This window comes from Primulina eburnea, chromosome 15 (assembly GCF_022965805.1).
Source record: "Primulina eburnea isolate SZY01 chromosome 15, ASM2296580v1, whole genome shotgun sequence".
In the NCBI taxonomy this organism is placed as follows: domain Eukaryota; kingdom Viridiplantae; phylum Streptophyta; class Magnoliopsida; order Lamiales; family Gesneriaceae; genus Primulina; species Primulina eburnea.
Window position 1 is genome coordinate 29154847 of NC_133115.1, and position 17119 is coordinate 29171965.

Here is a 17119-nt window from a genome sequence, read left to right on the forward strand (position 1 = left end):
TTTTTGTCCATTGATGCTTTTTCGAAATTCAGTTGCTGTCAAAGGAGAAATGAATATGATCATAGCTGCCCCAAGGCCTATAGCCATGGTTATATCACTTCCCTAGCATGCCTAAGACGTGACTAAGTCGCCCTTTTGGTGGCTTGGTCCATGGTTACTCGGTTTTCAATTAAAACATCAAGAACAGCCCCTACACCCTTCGGCCCCTTCATTATACAGCATGTATTGATTCGATTTTTGGGAATGGTGTGGATCTTGGTTGGCCTATGGCCCTTAGCCACGGTTCATACCATACCCCAAGATGTCTAGATCGTGCCATGGTCAACCAAATGGCCACTGGAACGATTCGAGACAGCAAGCGAAGCACAACACCACACACGCACGCATGAGGGCCCTCGGTAAGAGTTTTCGGTTGGTTCCTGGAATGGTGAGGATTGTGGCTGGCCTAGGGCCCTTAGCCATGGTTCAAATCATTCCTTGAGATGTTAGTAAGAGTCTCTGGTCGGTGGTTCACGCCCCAATGGCCGGTAGTCTCGAAAACAACACAAGACATGCAATTGCGCAGCTGCTGGAATTTGACAGCAACTTGCTGTGACGGTTCGGAGGCCCGTCTGAGTTCTTGGTTGGCTTTTAGCCTATGGCTTTGGACTGAACAGTGCCCCATCGAGTTAGGAAGGTCATGTTTTCGACCGTTCGTGATTCGGATCATTTTTGAGGATCGTACGAGAATTTACGGTGCAATGTGCCAAATTGACTCTCGAAAGAGCGTTTCATGTTTTGGCCTCCATTTCACCTAGATTTCGACCCATATCATTTTAGGAGCATTATTTCATTATTTTAAGCGTATTTTAATCATGACTATATGACGGTTCAGTGTTGGTTTGGGTTGGTTCGGAGTCATGATTAAATACGAAGTCGTTAGACGTAATTGTCGCATTTTCAAACTTAATTGCATAGTTTGGTCAAGTAAAATCTATTGCATATTTTTCATGACGTATTTAGGTTGCAGCGAGCCTGGGAGCGATCCAATCCAGTTGGTAAAATATACAGGATATTTTCATTATGCCATTTAATTATATTACGTGCATGAAATTAGAAAATGATTATTTTTGAGATTTATGCGATATTGCTTGTGGTCAATTCACTATTATGGGAGCACTATTTTACTCGGTCGCCAGTGACCGATCAGTTCAGTTTGGTACCACCCGCTCGCTAGTGACCGGTCAGTTCAGTTCAGTTTGATACTCCCCCGATAGCCAGTTACCGATCAGTTTAGTTCAGTGCAGAGGCCACATGCGTAGACCATAATCTCAACAGAAAATCATTTCATATTATTTCAGTACAGGGCTCCAAGGAGCAAACATTTTTACTCTGACTTTCGGTTCAGCTATGCACGTAATATACTTGCTCAGTACAAGTTATTTTCAGTATGCCCCATGACATGACATTTTATCCCATGCAAATTTTACTTTAGTATTTACTTGTTACCTACGATATTTGCATGTTGAGTCTTTAGACTCACTAGACTTGATTGTTGTAGGTACTGATGAGCAGGAGGCCGAGGGCGGGGACAAGTGAGCCAGCTTGGGTCGGCAGTAGTGGCACCCGAGGACCTCAGTTCAGCATTTATTATTTTATTCCGCAAACAATTTTTATCAGTTGTTGGATATTCTTAAATTGTTATTTCGCAAACAAATATTTTCTTCCGCTGCCATCTTGGATATCAAAATTTGTTTATCGGTTTAATTATGAATGAGGCATTTTAATTATTTAAAAAGAAAATTTTCAAAATTTCCCCAAATTTTCAAGCAAGGAATTTCGGGCCTTCACACTTAAGATGTTTTAATAATCATTTTGACCCGTTTTAAGATCTAATTTTTTGGATAATTATTTGATTATTAATCTAACAAATCAAGTGAGATAAAATATCAAAACTCAATAAATTACATTTTTCTTCTCTTATTTCTTAAAATGTTAAAGTTATTTATTGAATAAAAAATTTATTTTAGATATCGATCCTATATTTAATATAAAACTTTCTTATTAATTTGATTTAAAATTAAAAAAATATAAAGATGTGTTTTTATTTTGAAAAAATAATTTATTAGTATATATTTTAATAAATTAATAAAAAATATATTTTAATGTTGGTCATGTTTATCAATAATATTTTTATTTTTATGATATTTACACTTATTAATTCAAATATTATTAATATCTTTATTATTAACATTATTATTATTATTATCATTATTATTATCATATAATATTATGTATTTTTGATGTGTTATGGTGTGCTTAAATAGACAACCAATGACTTTCATTTGATATAATTAAAAGAGTCTTCAAGTATCTAACACACGTTATAAAATTTTGAAGATTCCATATGTAGCCTTTTGAATTTATTATTTTTTAATAAACGACATAAATAAAATGAAAATGTAAAAAAAAAAAAAAAAGTTGACCCAACGACAAAAATTGCATTTGAGATCAATGTGGAATTTAGAGACTCATAATTCAGCTGGCTTCGGGTGACTTGGCTCTTGTTTTTAATTGGGTAATTATTCAAATTAATTAGATGAAATATGAGTGGGTCTCATGTGAGACCGTCTCACGGATCATAATCTGTGAGACGGGTCAACCCTACCCATATTCATAATAAAAAGTAATACTCTTAGCATAAAAAATAATACTTTTTCATGAGTGACCCACATAAGAGATCCGTCTCACAAATACGACCCATGAGACCGTTTCACACAAGTTTTTGCCATGAAATATTTTGTAGGAGATTGACTTTATGTATTTATTCATTTGATTTGATGGAGGGGATTGTAAGTTTGGAAGGGGTTGTAAGTTGAGTTTCGAACTCAGATAGATTTTGTTCTAAATATGAGACTTTGATGTCAGATGGACTACAAATTATTAGCATTAACCTATAATGTTTTGATACGACAAAAATATATTAATCCAATCACTGAAACTCTTAAGAGACCGTCTTCAAGGTCAATTTTATAATACGGATCTCCGAATCGACCATGAAAAAATATTACATTTTATGTAAAAAAAAATATTACATTTTATGTAAAAAAAAAATGTTACTTTTTATTGCAAATATGGATTGGGTCGACTTCTTGAAACCGCGTCACACGGAGTTACTCTAATTAAAAAACCAAATAATTTTGTTTTCCCGTCCAGAAAAAATTCAAGAGATTCAGTAATCTCATTTCTTGAATGGCAAATTTATCTTATCAAAAGACACCTTAAAAATTTAAATAGAAGGATTTGAATTCTGGGAATTCAAACAAACTAAATGCAATAATTGAATCACAAACATTTCTGATGTATAGGAAACCTTTTTTTTTAGGAAGATTAAACTTTTGAGTAGGTCTCATGTGAGACCGTCTCACAGATCTTAATCCGTGAGACGGGTCAACCCTACCCATATTCACAATAAAAAGTAATACTCTTAGCATAAAAAGTAATACTTATTCATGGATGACCCAAATAAGAGATCCGTCTCACAAATATGACCCGTGAGACCGTCTCACACAAGTTTTTGCCTAAACTTTTATTTATTTTTCTTTTTACTAAAACTACTAAACAATAAAATTATTTAGGAATCTTGATTAAAAATGTTCTTATCTATACTCCAAATTTCAAAGGGTCTCTTGGATTGGACGCAGAAAAATATGATATTTGAAAGGTATCATATTCAATCGTGAACGACGTTGAATTCGTCTTTGAATAACAGTCTGTGGTTGTTTCGTTCGACTTCCTATCTGGTTACGCCAACCTTTTATATTACTTGATATAATAAACATTAAAAAAATCGGATTTATTAAACCAATTTATTTTTTAATATTTATTATTATTTAAAAGTAGATTAATAATACCGAGGATCGCAATACTATTTATTCTTAAAGATTCATAATATCATTTAACCATACTTTATTAAAAAAAAAAAGTTTGGAATATTATCTAAAGATTCAATAATGTGATGAATCAGAGCAACCATAATTCTTATTAGCAAATCTCAAAGTGCAGAAACAGAACATTCCAGGGACCGAGTTTCTTTCCCTAAAAATAATACCATGAGACTTCTAACACATGTTACCATCTTAAGATACAACTAAAATTTTCTCAAACTCGATCCATACATACCAATACAGCAATACTAGATATGAGTCAAAAATGGTGAACAGCATAAATTCGAATGTCCCTACTGGCTATCTGTGAAATCCGCATCAATGACATCACCTTCGGGTCCCTTGTTTGTTGATTCTGATGTGCTAGAACCTCCGCCAGGTGCTGGGCCGGTACCAGGGGAAGCACCTGGTTGGTTGTATAGTGACTGGCCAAGCTGCATAACTTCCTGATTGAGTGCAGCCATAGCTTCCTTTATTGCCTGAGTCGATCCTCCAGATATGACGGTTTTGAGTTCTCCAAGTTTTGCTTCGACTTTCTCTTTTACAGGGGCAGGAACTTTGTCTCCAAGTTCTTTCAACTGCTTCTCCGTCTGGTAAACAACAGAATCGGCCTGATTCTTGGTATCTATGGCATCTCTCTTCTCCTTGTCTTCTTTAGAGAACTTTTCAGCTTCTTTAACCATTCTCTCCACCTGTAGATGTATTCATAATTTCATATACAAGGATTCATCCAAAAAGTAATGTGCAAAAGTGTATTTCCTCTCTCCCAAACTTATTACCTCATCACTAGGCAACGTGCTAGCACCCGTAATGGTGATATCTTGCTTCTTCCCAGTTCCTTTGTCAATGGCGGTGACAGAGAGGATGCCATTGGCATCTATGTCAAATTTGACCTCAATTTGAGGAATCCCGCGTGGGGCAGGGGGAATTCCATCTAGACGGAAGCTGCCTACAGTTTTGTTGTCCCGAACAAACTCTCTTTCACCTTGAAGGACATTGATCTCAACACTCGTTTGACCATCAGCAGCTGTTGAAAATACTTCGGATTTTGAGGTTGGCAAGGTGGTATTTCTTGGAATAATCTTTGTCATTACTCCCCCGAGAGTTTCCAACCCCAAAGACAAAGGTGTTACATCCAAAAGGACGATATCACTGACATCTCCCGCCAAAACACCAGCCTATCCCAATAAAATAAGTGGGAAATCAAATCAGACTAACATTACTCTACCAATATATAACAGCTAAAGAAAGTATAAGATGGGAGTACTTGGACTGCAGCTCCAAGGGCAACAACTTCATCAGGATTCACTGTAACATTTGGGTCCTTTCCAGTCAATTTCTTGACAAGTTCCTGGACAGCTGGAATTCGTGTGGATCCACCTACAAGGATGACCTCGTCTAGATCGCTGAATGAGAGTTTTGCATCACTCAAGGAATTCTGAACAGGTGTTTTAAGCCTGAGAAAGAAACATAATAACTCAAAAGGTTTAAGTTAAGTAAAATGACAGAAAAAGAGAAAAATAACCCCAACAAAAAGGACCCAGCAAAAGAGAATAAACAGAGAACGGTAACTGGCAGACATGAAAAAAAGATAGAAACAATATTTAAAAGAAGAAATTAAATAAAGAAAAAAGGGAATCAAATTGTGGTCAAAACTCACCTGTCCAGCAGGTCTGAGCACAATTCTTCAAACTTCGCCCGCGTGATAGTGGTTTCAATATGTTTGGGGCCATCTGCAGTGGCAGTAATAAAAGGCAAACTGACCAAAGTGAAGGAAAAATGGTAAGAATTCACTCACACTAAGACTTGCAAAATAGAGTCATGAGAATTCATACACATCAATACTAAGAAACAATGTCACAAAAACATAAACATGCCTAATATTAGTTTGTGTCAAAGATGACAGTTCCATTTTAGCTTTCTCTGCTGTTTCAGTCAAGCGCTGAAGGGCTTGTTTGTCCTTCAATAGATCTATTCCCTCATCCTTCTTGAAATTTGCAGCAAGCCAATCAACAATTCTCTAGAATTCCAATGCATTTAAAATTATCAGAGCAATAATAAATTAATACAATAAACCAAAGGGACATGTCAGGTAAATGTACTAGTAACAAAATGTGTTAGTAAAAAGGGAGGACTGGAAAGTTGTCTTCGGTAAATCAAAGAAAAATAAACCTTGTCAAAGTCATCACCACCAAGATGCGTATCTCCAGAAGTAGACAGCACCTCGAAGACACCATCACCAACCTCAAGAACTAGCATTGCAGTAGAAGCCAAAAAACTCATTAAAACCTATGTTGCATATATACGGGTACGGGTATCGTATCGAATACGATACGGCGATACGAAAAATTTTGAAAATATAAAGCACGATACGACTAGGATACGACAATTATTAAAAACTATATAAATATCACATATATATATATAAACAAACATAAATTTAGTATTAAAAATTAAAAATTGTAGAGATATAAATATAATGTAGAATTATGTATATATTCATGTAAATATACACGAAGAGTGATCCAAAAAGAAAAAAATTCAAAATTTTTTGAATTTTTTTTGCCAAAACGTGTCTGCGGTGTGTCCTCGCCGTGTCTGACTGATCAACCCTAAAAAAGTCAATGGCACAGATTTTGCCGTATCCGACACGTATGTCGTATCCGTGTTCGATACTTCCGAATTTTTTTAAGGTGTCCATGCTACATAGATTAAAACACTGCCAAAAACAATAGTTTAAAACCAAAAATATGAATATACCTGCAACACAACCCTTAAATGCATATCATTCATAAGTAAAACTGTAAAAGCTAAAATTCCACAATTATTTTACTCCTAGTATTTGCTACACAACCTACAATTTCAAAAAAAAAAAAACCATTGCACTCACGAATATACGTAATAGATAAACACAATTCAACAGGCCTGAAAGATATTCTCAAAATTGCCAATATAACAAATGCTCAGGTACTTGATCAAACTCAGATGAAAGCTTGTGATGACACAAAACAAATAGGTCATGCCAGAACAAAAAGTACATCAATTCAACAGAGAATTAAAAAGCATGCATATTGTTTGAACCATATAGAAAAATTTGCTCAAAACAATCACCAACAAAGAACTTTTCTGGAGTTTGCGGCTTAAAGGGAATAAAAAAAAACACATACATACCTGAAACATCAAAAGTACCACCTCCAAGATCAAAAACCAGAATGGTTTCGTTGCTTTTCTTCTCAAAACCATAGGCCAATGATGCAGCAGTTGGCTCATTTATAATTCGGAGAACCTCCAGTCCAGCAATACGACCAGCATCCTTGGTTGCAGTTCTCTGAGAATCATTAAAGTATGCAGGAACTGTGACCACTGCTTTTGTGACCTTGTCATTCAAAAACTTTGATGCGTCATCCACAAGCTTCCTCAGTACCTACAACCGAAAATAACAAAAGTCACTAGATGAAATTAAATCATATAATCTAACTGTGCCAGTCAAGAATTTGATGCAAAAATAAACCCTAGAAAAGCATCATTTTAGTTTTCTATAACCAAAAAATGAAACAGATCAGTAAAATGCATAGTTTTCAGAATTAAATGGTAATGGTTCTGCTATTTTGTCTGTAAGCAGCAATAGACACAAACTGTTTAGAAGGGAAACAGAAAGCCTGGGAGGTGCTGGAAAATTGATCTTAGAGAAGAACTTCCAGGAAAAGAATAAACCATATGCCTTTCCACTATGAATCAATTCTCTATAAAAAGACACCATAAATTAATATGCAAATATCAACACATAAAGCAAAAACATCAAATGCTAAACAATCCTGGTAAATTTCCTTGTTAGACAAAACAACAGAGCAGTGAACTTCTCGAGAATGGCCATCTGGCAAAATTACTGTCTCTTAGAGGTCAAGATTATGGGTACCCAAAAAATATAGGATGAAATATGCACTTGGAGTTTCGTGAATTTAAAGCAATGTAAGTGACTTGAGATGTCTAAGTCTCTATCAAGTACATGAAATCAAAAAAGAAAAATTCTTGCTTTTATGAAACTTCACCAACATATTCAACGCATCCAGATTTTATTCTCAAACATAAAATGAAATAGCAATTCAATCTCGAAATTTAAAACAATCAATTTAGAGCATAAACCAATAAAGATTCCAATCCACAATAACTAAATCAGTAAAATAAAAACAAACAAACAAATAATTTTTTAAGATAAAAACGGAACATGTGCGAATATACCTGAGCTGAGATTTCCTCGGCTGCAAACTGTTTCCCAATGGCAGGGCAATCGAGCTTAACATTCCCATTCTCATCTCTCACCACATGGTACGAAACCTGCTTAGACTCCTCGTCAACTTCTGACATCTTCCTCCCAATAAACCTCTTCACCGAGAAGAAAGTATTTACAGGATTCACCACCGCCTGGCGCTTAGCGATTTGGCCCACCAGCCTATCACCAGTTTTCGTGTAAGCAACGACAGATGGCGTCGTTCTCTGGCCCTCAACATTGGTCACAATTGTGGGCTTCCCACCTTCCATCGCAGCAACAGCAGAATTTGTAGTCCCCAGATCAATCCCAACAACTTTCTCCGCCACCACACGTAGCTGAGAGTTCCTCCGTGAACTGCTGTTCCTGGCCTTGGTTCGCAACTTCAACCCAAAAGACACCGTATTATTGAGCTTCGTTCCGAAAAACACGGTTTTAGCAGGATTATTCCCAGCTGTACTAGCAGATGTAAAGTGAGTCGTGGCACCAAGAGCGTGAATTTGAGCTGCGGAGGATGCCATTTTCTCAAAGTAGAATAGAAAACGAAAAACTTAGATGTTATCGCGAGCACAAGAGAGATTGGATTTCCTGTTGATCGCAAAAAATGAACCCTAGAAATTGGGAATGTTATGCAGACCGAGGGTTTTTGAGGTAAGTGAAGAAGATAAGAGGAAGGGGGGATTGAGAGAGAGAGAGAGAGAGAGAGAGAGAGAGGGAGAGGGTTAGGTGAGGACACGTGTACGATATGGAAACGTCTTGATTTTTCTTGGGGGAGGGACGGCGAGGCGATTGTTAGCCGTCCTTTGTTTGGGCCAGAACGATTTCAAAAATTTGGTGTGTGAGCCGAATTAGAGACTAGCAAACTTTGCACAATTATACAAGTTTAGTATGAGTTTTAAGAGTTAAAATATATATTCTAATTTTTAATTTAATTATAATAATTTAATTCAAATACTAAATAAAAATACCATAAATTTAAATTTAACTAGATAAATTTTTAAGTTGTTAAAAATATAAAGTTGCTAAAATTGAATAATAGTTAGTACAAATCTATACTATAAGTCAAATGAGCTCGTTATTTATTACAAAAAAATGAGCTCACTATCGATCAGCACATCATAATTTTTTATTCAATATTTATCTATTTTAAGTTAAAATTTTAATAGTTAAAACTAAAAAGCGAATGCTTGTTCACCATATAGAACATTGGTATTAACTATTAACTGAGCTAATAATATTTTTATTTATAATATTTCCCAAGCTTACAAGTATACGGCGAAAATTCTAGGGAGCGATATGATATGATATAATATAATATATATATATATATGCCTTTTGTCTCCAAAAACTAGTGAGGTCCACAAAAAATAAACTCATCATTTACATCTTTCATTTTGTCCAAACGATAGATCTTTTGGCGATATTGCAACTGACTCATATGCATGAAATCTGATACAAAAACAGCTCTGCCTGGGCGCCCTAACATTTTGTCACACCCCGATAAATATACATACGACGCCCCAGGTAGATAAGACACAAGCACGTAATAAAAGTCGTCAAGACCATAACATCGGCATGGTACAAGTTAAAACTTGTTTCCTTCGCGTAACAGACGTTAAACTAATCAAATCTGAGTAGTATCGACGAACAGGAGCTGTTGGATTGCATGTACTTTCTATGAGTGGAAGGCCATGAATAAGTTCTGCCTCCTTGCATGCTCCGGGATAAGACGGTTGATGGTCTCGAGAGGTACACGTGAAAGCTCTGCAAACAACAAAGGGCATGTCAAAACTCAAGATACTTGTAAAAGTATAGATGCAATGACTTCAACTGTTACATTCTAGCCCCGTGGAGAGCTGGCATGGGGAGGGGTGGGGGGAAAACCCAAGTAGATCGTTTGACGATGCAAGGATTTTGACACGAAGTGACAGACTACCTCGGCTCGTGTAAGTTATAAATTTCATCAGAAGACCAAAAGTAGACATAATTTAAGTTCAGGTCAAGAAAATGCAGTGTGAACGCTCAACTTCAAAAACCACACCAATAAACCTTAAAATGGGGAGGACAATTTGTTTTTCATCTTACGTTGTGCTGCCTGGCGAAATAGTCACCATAAATACCAACTATTCAATGATTCCATATGGCAGTATAAAGTGAAATATACCTTGAGGTTTGAAGTTAAAGAGTGGAGGAAGAGGGCGACCATTTGGAAGTCGGGTGTTTGGATCCCTTAATTCGTCAAAGAAAGGGTGAATACAAGCTTCCAACTGCGATGCCATGAGAAACATATAAGACGTAGATTGACTTCAGATTTTAAAAGGGCTATATCTGGTTGAGAATGAGGATTGAACTTACGGCTGTGCATCTGAGATTTGGTGAGTACTGGAAAAACCGGCATACCAAGTCCACTGCTTCTGGAGGTAGACGCTTCTGGAAGACCTGAAATTGTATGCAGCACGTGATCACACAATGGTTTCACTCAAAGCCGGAAAGCTTGGAAATGGTTTCTTTTTGGAGGAAGTTCCACATTCAGAAGGTAATGCTCGTTAAGTTAGAGACAATTAAGCTCCAAATAGGTTTAAATCAGTCACTCTCTTATACACACACACACACATCATCATCTTCATCATCGTAATAGCACATTCTCGCTAGTTGCGAGGTTGGCCTCTTAAATATATATCCAAACATTTCTTTTATTTTAAGTACCCGTGCCTGCCTCCACAATGACTTCCAATATTAATGGCAGCATAATGCATCAAACTGAAATAGAACACTCACTTTTGACCAAATTTTACAAAAGATAGACTGACATATGCATCAAACAGCCTTTAGAGCCTTTTGACTCAAAATATAACTGATGATGGATACAGACAAAAAGAAGGCTTACATGACATACCTTGTGCCAAGGATGGGGTTTAATCTGAGGAAACTTGAACTCGGTATAGTTTGGGTTCATGCATTTGATCTCCTCTCTTGTTGGTGTTCCCAATACCTGTATTGGGTAATGGGCATAAATAATTGGAATTTGAAAAGGTCGGCATGACAATAATTTTTTATGAAACGGTTTTAAGACGGGTATTGGAGCAGCATCTTCCGGCACAAATATTGAGTTTCACAGCTAGTACACCAAAATGGCAACATGTCAACTCAATCTTAGATTTCCCACCTCATGACCCACGCAAAATTGTCAGTTGTTTTTTTATTTAACAAATATCAAAGTGAACTACATCTTTTGGATTTAAAAAGTTAGCGTCATACAAAAATTTATCCAAATATACCAAGTTTTTGCTCAAGTAAATTGAAAATATCTTCATTTGCAGGATACAAAAAGTTGACATTTTGGCACATATATTCCATTGATATAACTTGAAAAAAATATATAAATCCAACTATCAGTGCAACTGGAATAACCTTAATAATTTCAACAAGTTGATCAACTCCACTCTCCCCTGGAAACAATGGCTGCAAAATCAGAGAGCTACATCTGATTAACTCAAAGAGGCAAAAGAGATTAGAAACATAAGTTTAGACAGTCATCACAAAACCTGTCCAAGTAATAACTCAGCCATTACACAACCAGTTGACCATATATCAATTGCAGTGGTGTATTCTGTGGCACCAAAAATAAGTTCAGGAGCACGGTAATATCTTGAACAGATATAGGATATATTGGGTTCTCCTTTCACCTGTATAATGATCCACAGAAATGAGAAATGACCAACTTTTTGAATGTAAATCAATTATTTTGGCAACGAAAAGCATTAATAATCATCCTTCACAAAGACGTACCAAAACTTTGGCACTGCCAAAATCACAAAGTTTCAGCTGATGCGTGTGCGGATTCACCTGAAAGTAAAATAATATAACTTCAACATCTAAAATTAATGAAAACAGCGTAACAAAAAGAAAACAACTGATTAGCTTATCTCTGACCCTCAACACTATTTAGCAGGACTTAAGGCCATCTTCTATTTTGCCAAGTTGCTGTAATATTTCTAGCTACAGTTTTTGATAAACTTGTATACAAATTATCAGAATTGATAAATTACACTTAGGCATCACTCATTTCCAACATCCAATCAGACAGAGAACTCTTCATTTTAAAATATAATGCAGCTGGAAAATAAAGTGACAGTATATATCAGATAGTTCCACACAATAGCATTCAACAAAATGACATAGGGTAAAAAGGTTCTGTGTAAAATCTTATGGCTTTTTTCTTGAAATCGTTGTCTGCATGATTTTTGGCTTTTAGATTGAAAAATAATCCACCGTGTACCTTCACATCAATGTATACCGAGTTCTCTAATTACCACTACGTACTACAAATGCTCAAACACCCACAGATGTTTAGCTGAAAGTATTATCACGTATCTTTAGCCACCCTAGTTGATTAACTGGTTTGGATTTCAGTCGCTTCGAATATTAGTCATATACAACTTCTAGATAAGAAGAATAGACACCCCCTGACAGCTCTCTAGATCAGTCCATGACAATATCTTGTGACAGTGCATTTAAATTATCCAAAAAAATACCTCATGACATTTTATCATTGAAATCATCATTTAATGTTTCTACAGAAAATTGGAGAACGACAACACACTTATATAGATTTAGCGTGGTTTGAATTGTATTTAGCTGGATAATCATCAGTTTGAGGCAATGATGCAATAATGGATGAATTTTCAACCTCGTCGCCCTGATTAAAAATAATAGTCATATAAACTTACAAGAAGATTCTGAGGCTTTATGTCACGGTGACAAATACCAACTGAATTATGTATATAAGCAAGGGCTCGGCATATCTGCAGCAAAAGAAATTATTTGTCACCAGTGTGTGATATGTAAAGGAAAAAACTACGCTAGTATATATGTCTATTGTTCACAGATTCGGTAGCTTTCTTAAAACTTAGAACAGATGGAAAATAACAAAAAAATTAAATATTACACCACAAGAATTCATAATGGCCGGCTAAATCCCTAGGTTGTGAAAATAAAGATGAACATCAACCAAATCAATCTGACAATACATTTGCAAGAGATAAAAAAAAAATTATGCAAAATTGCAGGAAAAGAATATGTCAATACTCAACGACCATCTCCACGCAAAAGGACAAAGATTCAAGTGCTACTTTATATAATAATTAAAAGATGATTACATACCTGGTAGGTATAGAGTTTGACATATATTAATGGCATCCTCTGGTTCATCCTGCTATATTGCCGCGCAATACGATTCACAGTTTCAGGAACATATTCCAGGACAAGATTCAAATATAGCTCTTCCTTCTCAGTTGTTGAGAAGAAATAATGTTTTAGGGCTACAATATTAGGATGGTCCAACATTTGCATAATCTGCAACTCCCTATTCTTGTAGCGCTTGTCTTGAAGTACCTTTTTAATGGCCACAATTTCTCCAGTCTCCCTGCATTTTGCCTGTTACCAGTAGTTAGAATCATTAAAAAAGGGCAGAATGTAGCACCAAAATACAAGGTAAGTATCTTGACATGCAAAGCGCATGTATATACACAAACCACTGTCATTCAGCTTACCTGAAAAACCACTCCAAAAGACCCAGTTCCAACAACATGTTCTGTGATGTAACTGACATTCTGTAAACCAACACAAAACATCTGTGAATATCAAGAATCAAGTGAGCAAGCAAAGTAAACTTCTTGACAGCAATCTCAACCAACCTGCTTGGACTGACCATTTCGACCACCAATGGCAGTCCTTATGACGTGACCTGCTTCAGCACCCACACCATCAATGATATCTGGCTCACTATCCTGCGATATAAAGGGAATTTCCCAGGTCAAGTTTATCAAAAGCCGTCAAGATCACCCACTACAGGTCTAAAACTAAGGTTTACGAGAAAAGATACTGAACCTTCGACATAATAAAGAACTCCAAAAAGCACAAACAAGTAAATGCATGAGTATTGGACAATTATTTGAACTCACATTATCATTGTCTAGGTCAACTTTATCCCTCAATCTCATGTCATTCATCTCCCTTCCCAGCCAGTCAACTGAACTATTCGATACCTTGAAGCCATTTGCAGATCTTGAACTGCCAGCTCCTCCAAGCCCCAGGCCAGCAGATGCCATGAGTAAGCCTAAGGAATATTAAGGTACTAATATGCTCTCCAATATTTGAGGATGTGATGTTCCATCTCAACAACACCAGCCTTTACCTGGATACAGTGAGGAAGTCCAAGTCAGCTAAACGAACTTAGAAGAACATGGACCAATCACTCAGGTTTAAATTACAGAATAGTGAAATCTAGGCGGGAAAACAAGCAAGTTCAATACTTCTTCAGTATAATCAAAAAATTACTACAAAACATGCAAATAGGAGGGAAAAAAAGGGTTCTCTCTTGTGATCATGTAATCAAAACTTTGAACACCTATAAAAACTACAACATAAAATAACTGAACCAGTAATAAAGAGAGAACGCATTTCCATGAACTATAGTTAACCGCGTAACAAATACAGGTGGGTTGCAGCAACATTAATAATACTTAAGATCATTAGCTGTATCTAACTGACATTTGCTCAGTGCAGGATACTATTTTTGGAATTTATTATGGATTCATGCTTTAATTTTGCATAAACCCACAACTTTGAGAAACAGGGAGTACATGTGTAAGATTAAATACCCCCCAGATAAGAAGCAGTATCTTGCCTGCATTTGTTGTTCACAGTAAAAAAGTTTGATTGCATAACACCTTTGATATGAACCAATTGCCAAATAATTGCCAGACAGCATGCGGTATTCACGGAAAAACATAATTTTAGATGAATTTGTTTTGAAACTTGTACATAGATTCCCACATGACAGTTAGACTTTCTATTTTGACCACTTGATATAAATAACATGATGTCCAGGTTGTGTAAAAGAATCTAAGTTATAAACTATGTTTCCCTTTTCTTCTTTCCACTTCATACTGGAATCAGCATTCTTAGAGTTTCATGATAGCCCAAGTAAGAACTATGCTAACAGCAAATCAACCAGAATATTGAAAACTCTGCTTTATTCATTTCTTTCTACTATTTTTTCAGATTATCATCCAGGATGAAGTAAACAAATCAAAGAAATTGAAGTACTACTTAACATTGAAATTATGATAAACGATGCTTGACTCATTTAAGGCTTACCAAATTAAGGAAGTTGGATAGAGACGAACTCCTTAGACTAATAGCAAGCGACTAGATAACAACAAATTTAAGCAACCTGAAGTTCAACCAAATAAAAGCTTCTTCGGGTATGGCGTCAACCAGAACTAATTAAATAATCAGGTCTACTTTAAAGTACCTATCATCTTAATCATCTCGGCTCAATTCGTAAAGGTGGTGGTTCCTCTTAACCAAAAGCTGTACACTTTCAAGTAAGAGCACAGTCATACAAAAAGCATGATATACCTGTTCTTTTATCGCTCAAATACTCAAAAACTCAGCTCATTACCATGTTAACGCTCACATCATAAAAGAAATCTCGACAGCTTCCATAAAACACCATAATATAACCACAGATCCTATAATCTCTACATCTTTTTGCCCGAATTTATTTGGCTACCTAACACGCGCATACACTCAATCAATGAAGATACGGTTACATCTAATTTCAAGCGTATGGCGCACTAAACTAACCTAATTGTTAGATCTAACTCCAGCAGCACAGTTGTCTTCAATCTCAAGATCTTCAGATTCAAAAAAGGCCAAAAACAACTAATCACAAACACAACAACGGCCACGAAGCATAAAAACGAATACAAACAAAAAAATGAGTCCCCAAACCTTGATTGAGACCCAGGAATAAATTCGAAACAGATCAGATGCATTAATCTTCTTAACCTTCCCTTCCGCAACTCCAATCAATTCCGCTGGAGGATAACACACTCAATTATTTACACTAACAAGACGTAATGCACAGGAATTTTGATAATACCTGCTTTTTTCAACAACTCTCTCCCTTTCTCTCACTACTACTCCTCCGGCTCCCTCTCTATATCTATCGATGGATGAGAGTGTATGTATATGCGTGTACTTAGCATTGAAGCTAGTGTTTGACTGTTGAGTGAGAGTGAAATAAGACAAAAGAAGGGGTAAATGTTACAGTGTTGCAGGACTATATTACGTTCGGTGCACCCGACCAATCAGACCAGTGCTTCTTCATGTCCTTGTACTTTCATGACCTCTCAGCTTTCCTTCCATCTTTAAAGCAAAAAAGATAAAAACAAAGAAAAAAGTAAGGTTATGATAATATTTTGATCAAATTGCTAAATGATTAACTAACAAGAGTAGATTTTATGTAAGATGGTTTCAAATATATTTATTCGTGAGACGGAACGATCTGATCTATATCTGTACTGAAAAATAATATTTTTGACATAAAAATTAATATTTTTCATAGGTCCACTCGAGTAGAAGATTTATTTCACAAAATTTATTGGTGAAAAGATTTCATAAGAGATTTTGTAAAAGATAATAGATAAATTTAAAATTTTTATATTTGACAAATCGAATGGTTTTAATGTTGATTCGAGTTTTTCCTTGTGATTTACAAAATAGAAATAAAAACAAAATTATACATCATCATTTGTTGTGGAACGTTCTTACTATACGAGCAAATATAGACTAAAAATGATATTTTATTATCGAAAATTTAAAGTAAAGATGTTTGATTAATCGCATGTCAATTTTTTATTTCTCAATCATTACAGGGCTTAAATATTTTATTATGTCATAGATTGATGATTAAAGTTAGGTAAATCTTTTATTAATGATTTATATATAACTACAATTGTATTATAGATTGTCTAATTATACGAAATTATTTAAATAAAAATAAAAGATTTATGCAAGAAAAGAAAAAACAATTTGTGGATTTCCCAATGTGATTTGAGTCATGTTCTTAGACAAA

At 35.5% G+C, this 17119-nt stretch overlaps 2 protein-coding genes across 6 annotated transcripts; both read right to left on the reverse strand.

Moving 5' to 3' along the window:
• Positions 1-3995: 3995 nt before the first annotated feature.
• Positions 3996-8879, reverse strand: LOC140813871 (stromal 70 kDa heat shock-related protein, chloroplastic-like). Its single transcript, XM_073172656.1, has 9 exons — positions 8166-8879; positions 7098-7350; positions 6099-6178; positions 5804-5946; positions 5587-5685; positions 5194-5383; positions 4706-5104; positions 4176-4618; positions 3996-4145 (listed from the first exon to the last, which is right to left on the reverse strand). Exons 1-8 carry the CDS (start codon positions 8712-8714, stop codon positions 4220-4222), a joined length of 2112 nt encoding a protein of 703 aa, XP_073028757.1. The 5' UTR covers positions 8715-8879; the 3' UTR covers positions 3996-4145; positions 4176-4219.
• A 677-nt stretch (positions 8880-9556) lies between these two features.
• Positions 9557-16290, reverse strand: LOC140813872 (shaggy-related protein kinase kappa-like). Of its 5 annotated transcripts, XM_073172660.1 has the most exons (15): positions 16145-16289; positions 15994-16079; positions 15847-15896; positions 14157-14389; positions 13890-13982; positions 13746-13805; positions 13357-13629; positions 12924-12998; positions 11983-12039; positions 11739-11879; positions 11605-11655; positions 11090-11185; positions 10549-10632; positions 10358-10460; positions 9557-9957 (listed from the first exon to the last, which is right to left on the reverse strand). In XM_073172660.1, exons 4-15 carry the CDS (start codon positions 14301-14303, stop codon positions 9869-9871), a joined length of 1269 nt encoding a protein of 422 aa, XP_073028761.1. In that variant the 5' UTR covers positions 14304-14389; positions 15847-15896; positions 15994-16079; positions 16145-16289; the 3' UTR covers positions 9557-9868. The 5 variants fall into 5 exon arrangements, with proteins under 5 accessions (XP_073028761.1, XP_073028758.1, XP_073028759.1 ...); XM_073172657.1 differs by lacking the exon at positions 15847-15896 and having other exon boundaries at positions 16145-16290; XM_073172658.1 differs by having other exon boundaries at positions 15994-16256.
• Between the last annotated feature and the right edge of the window lie 829 nt (positions 16291-17119).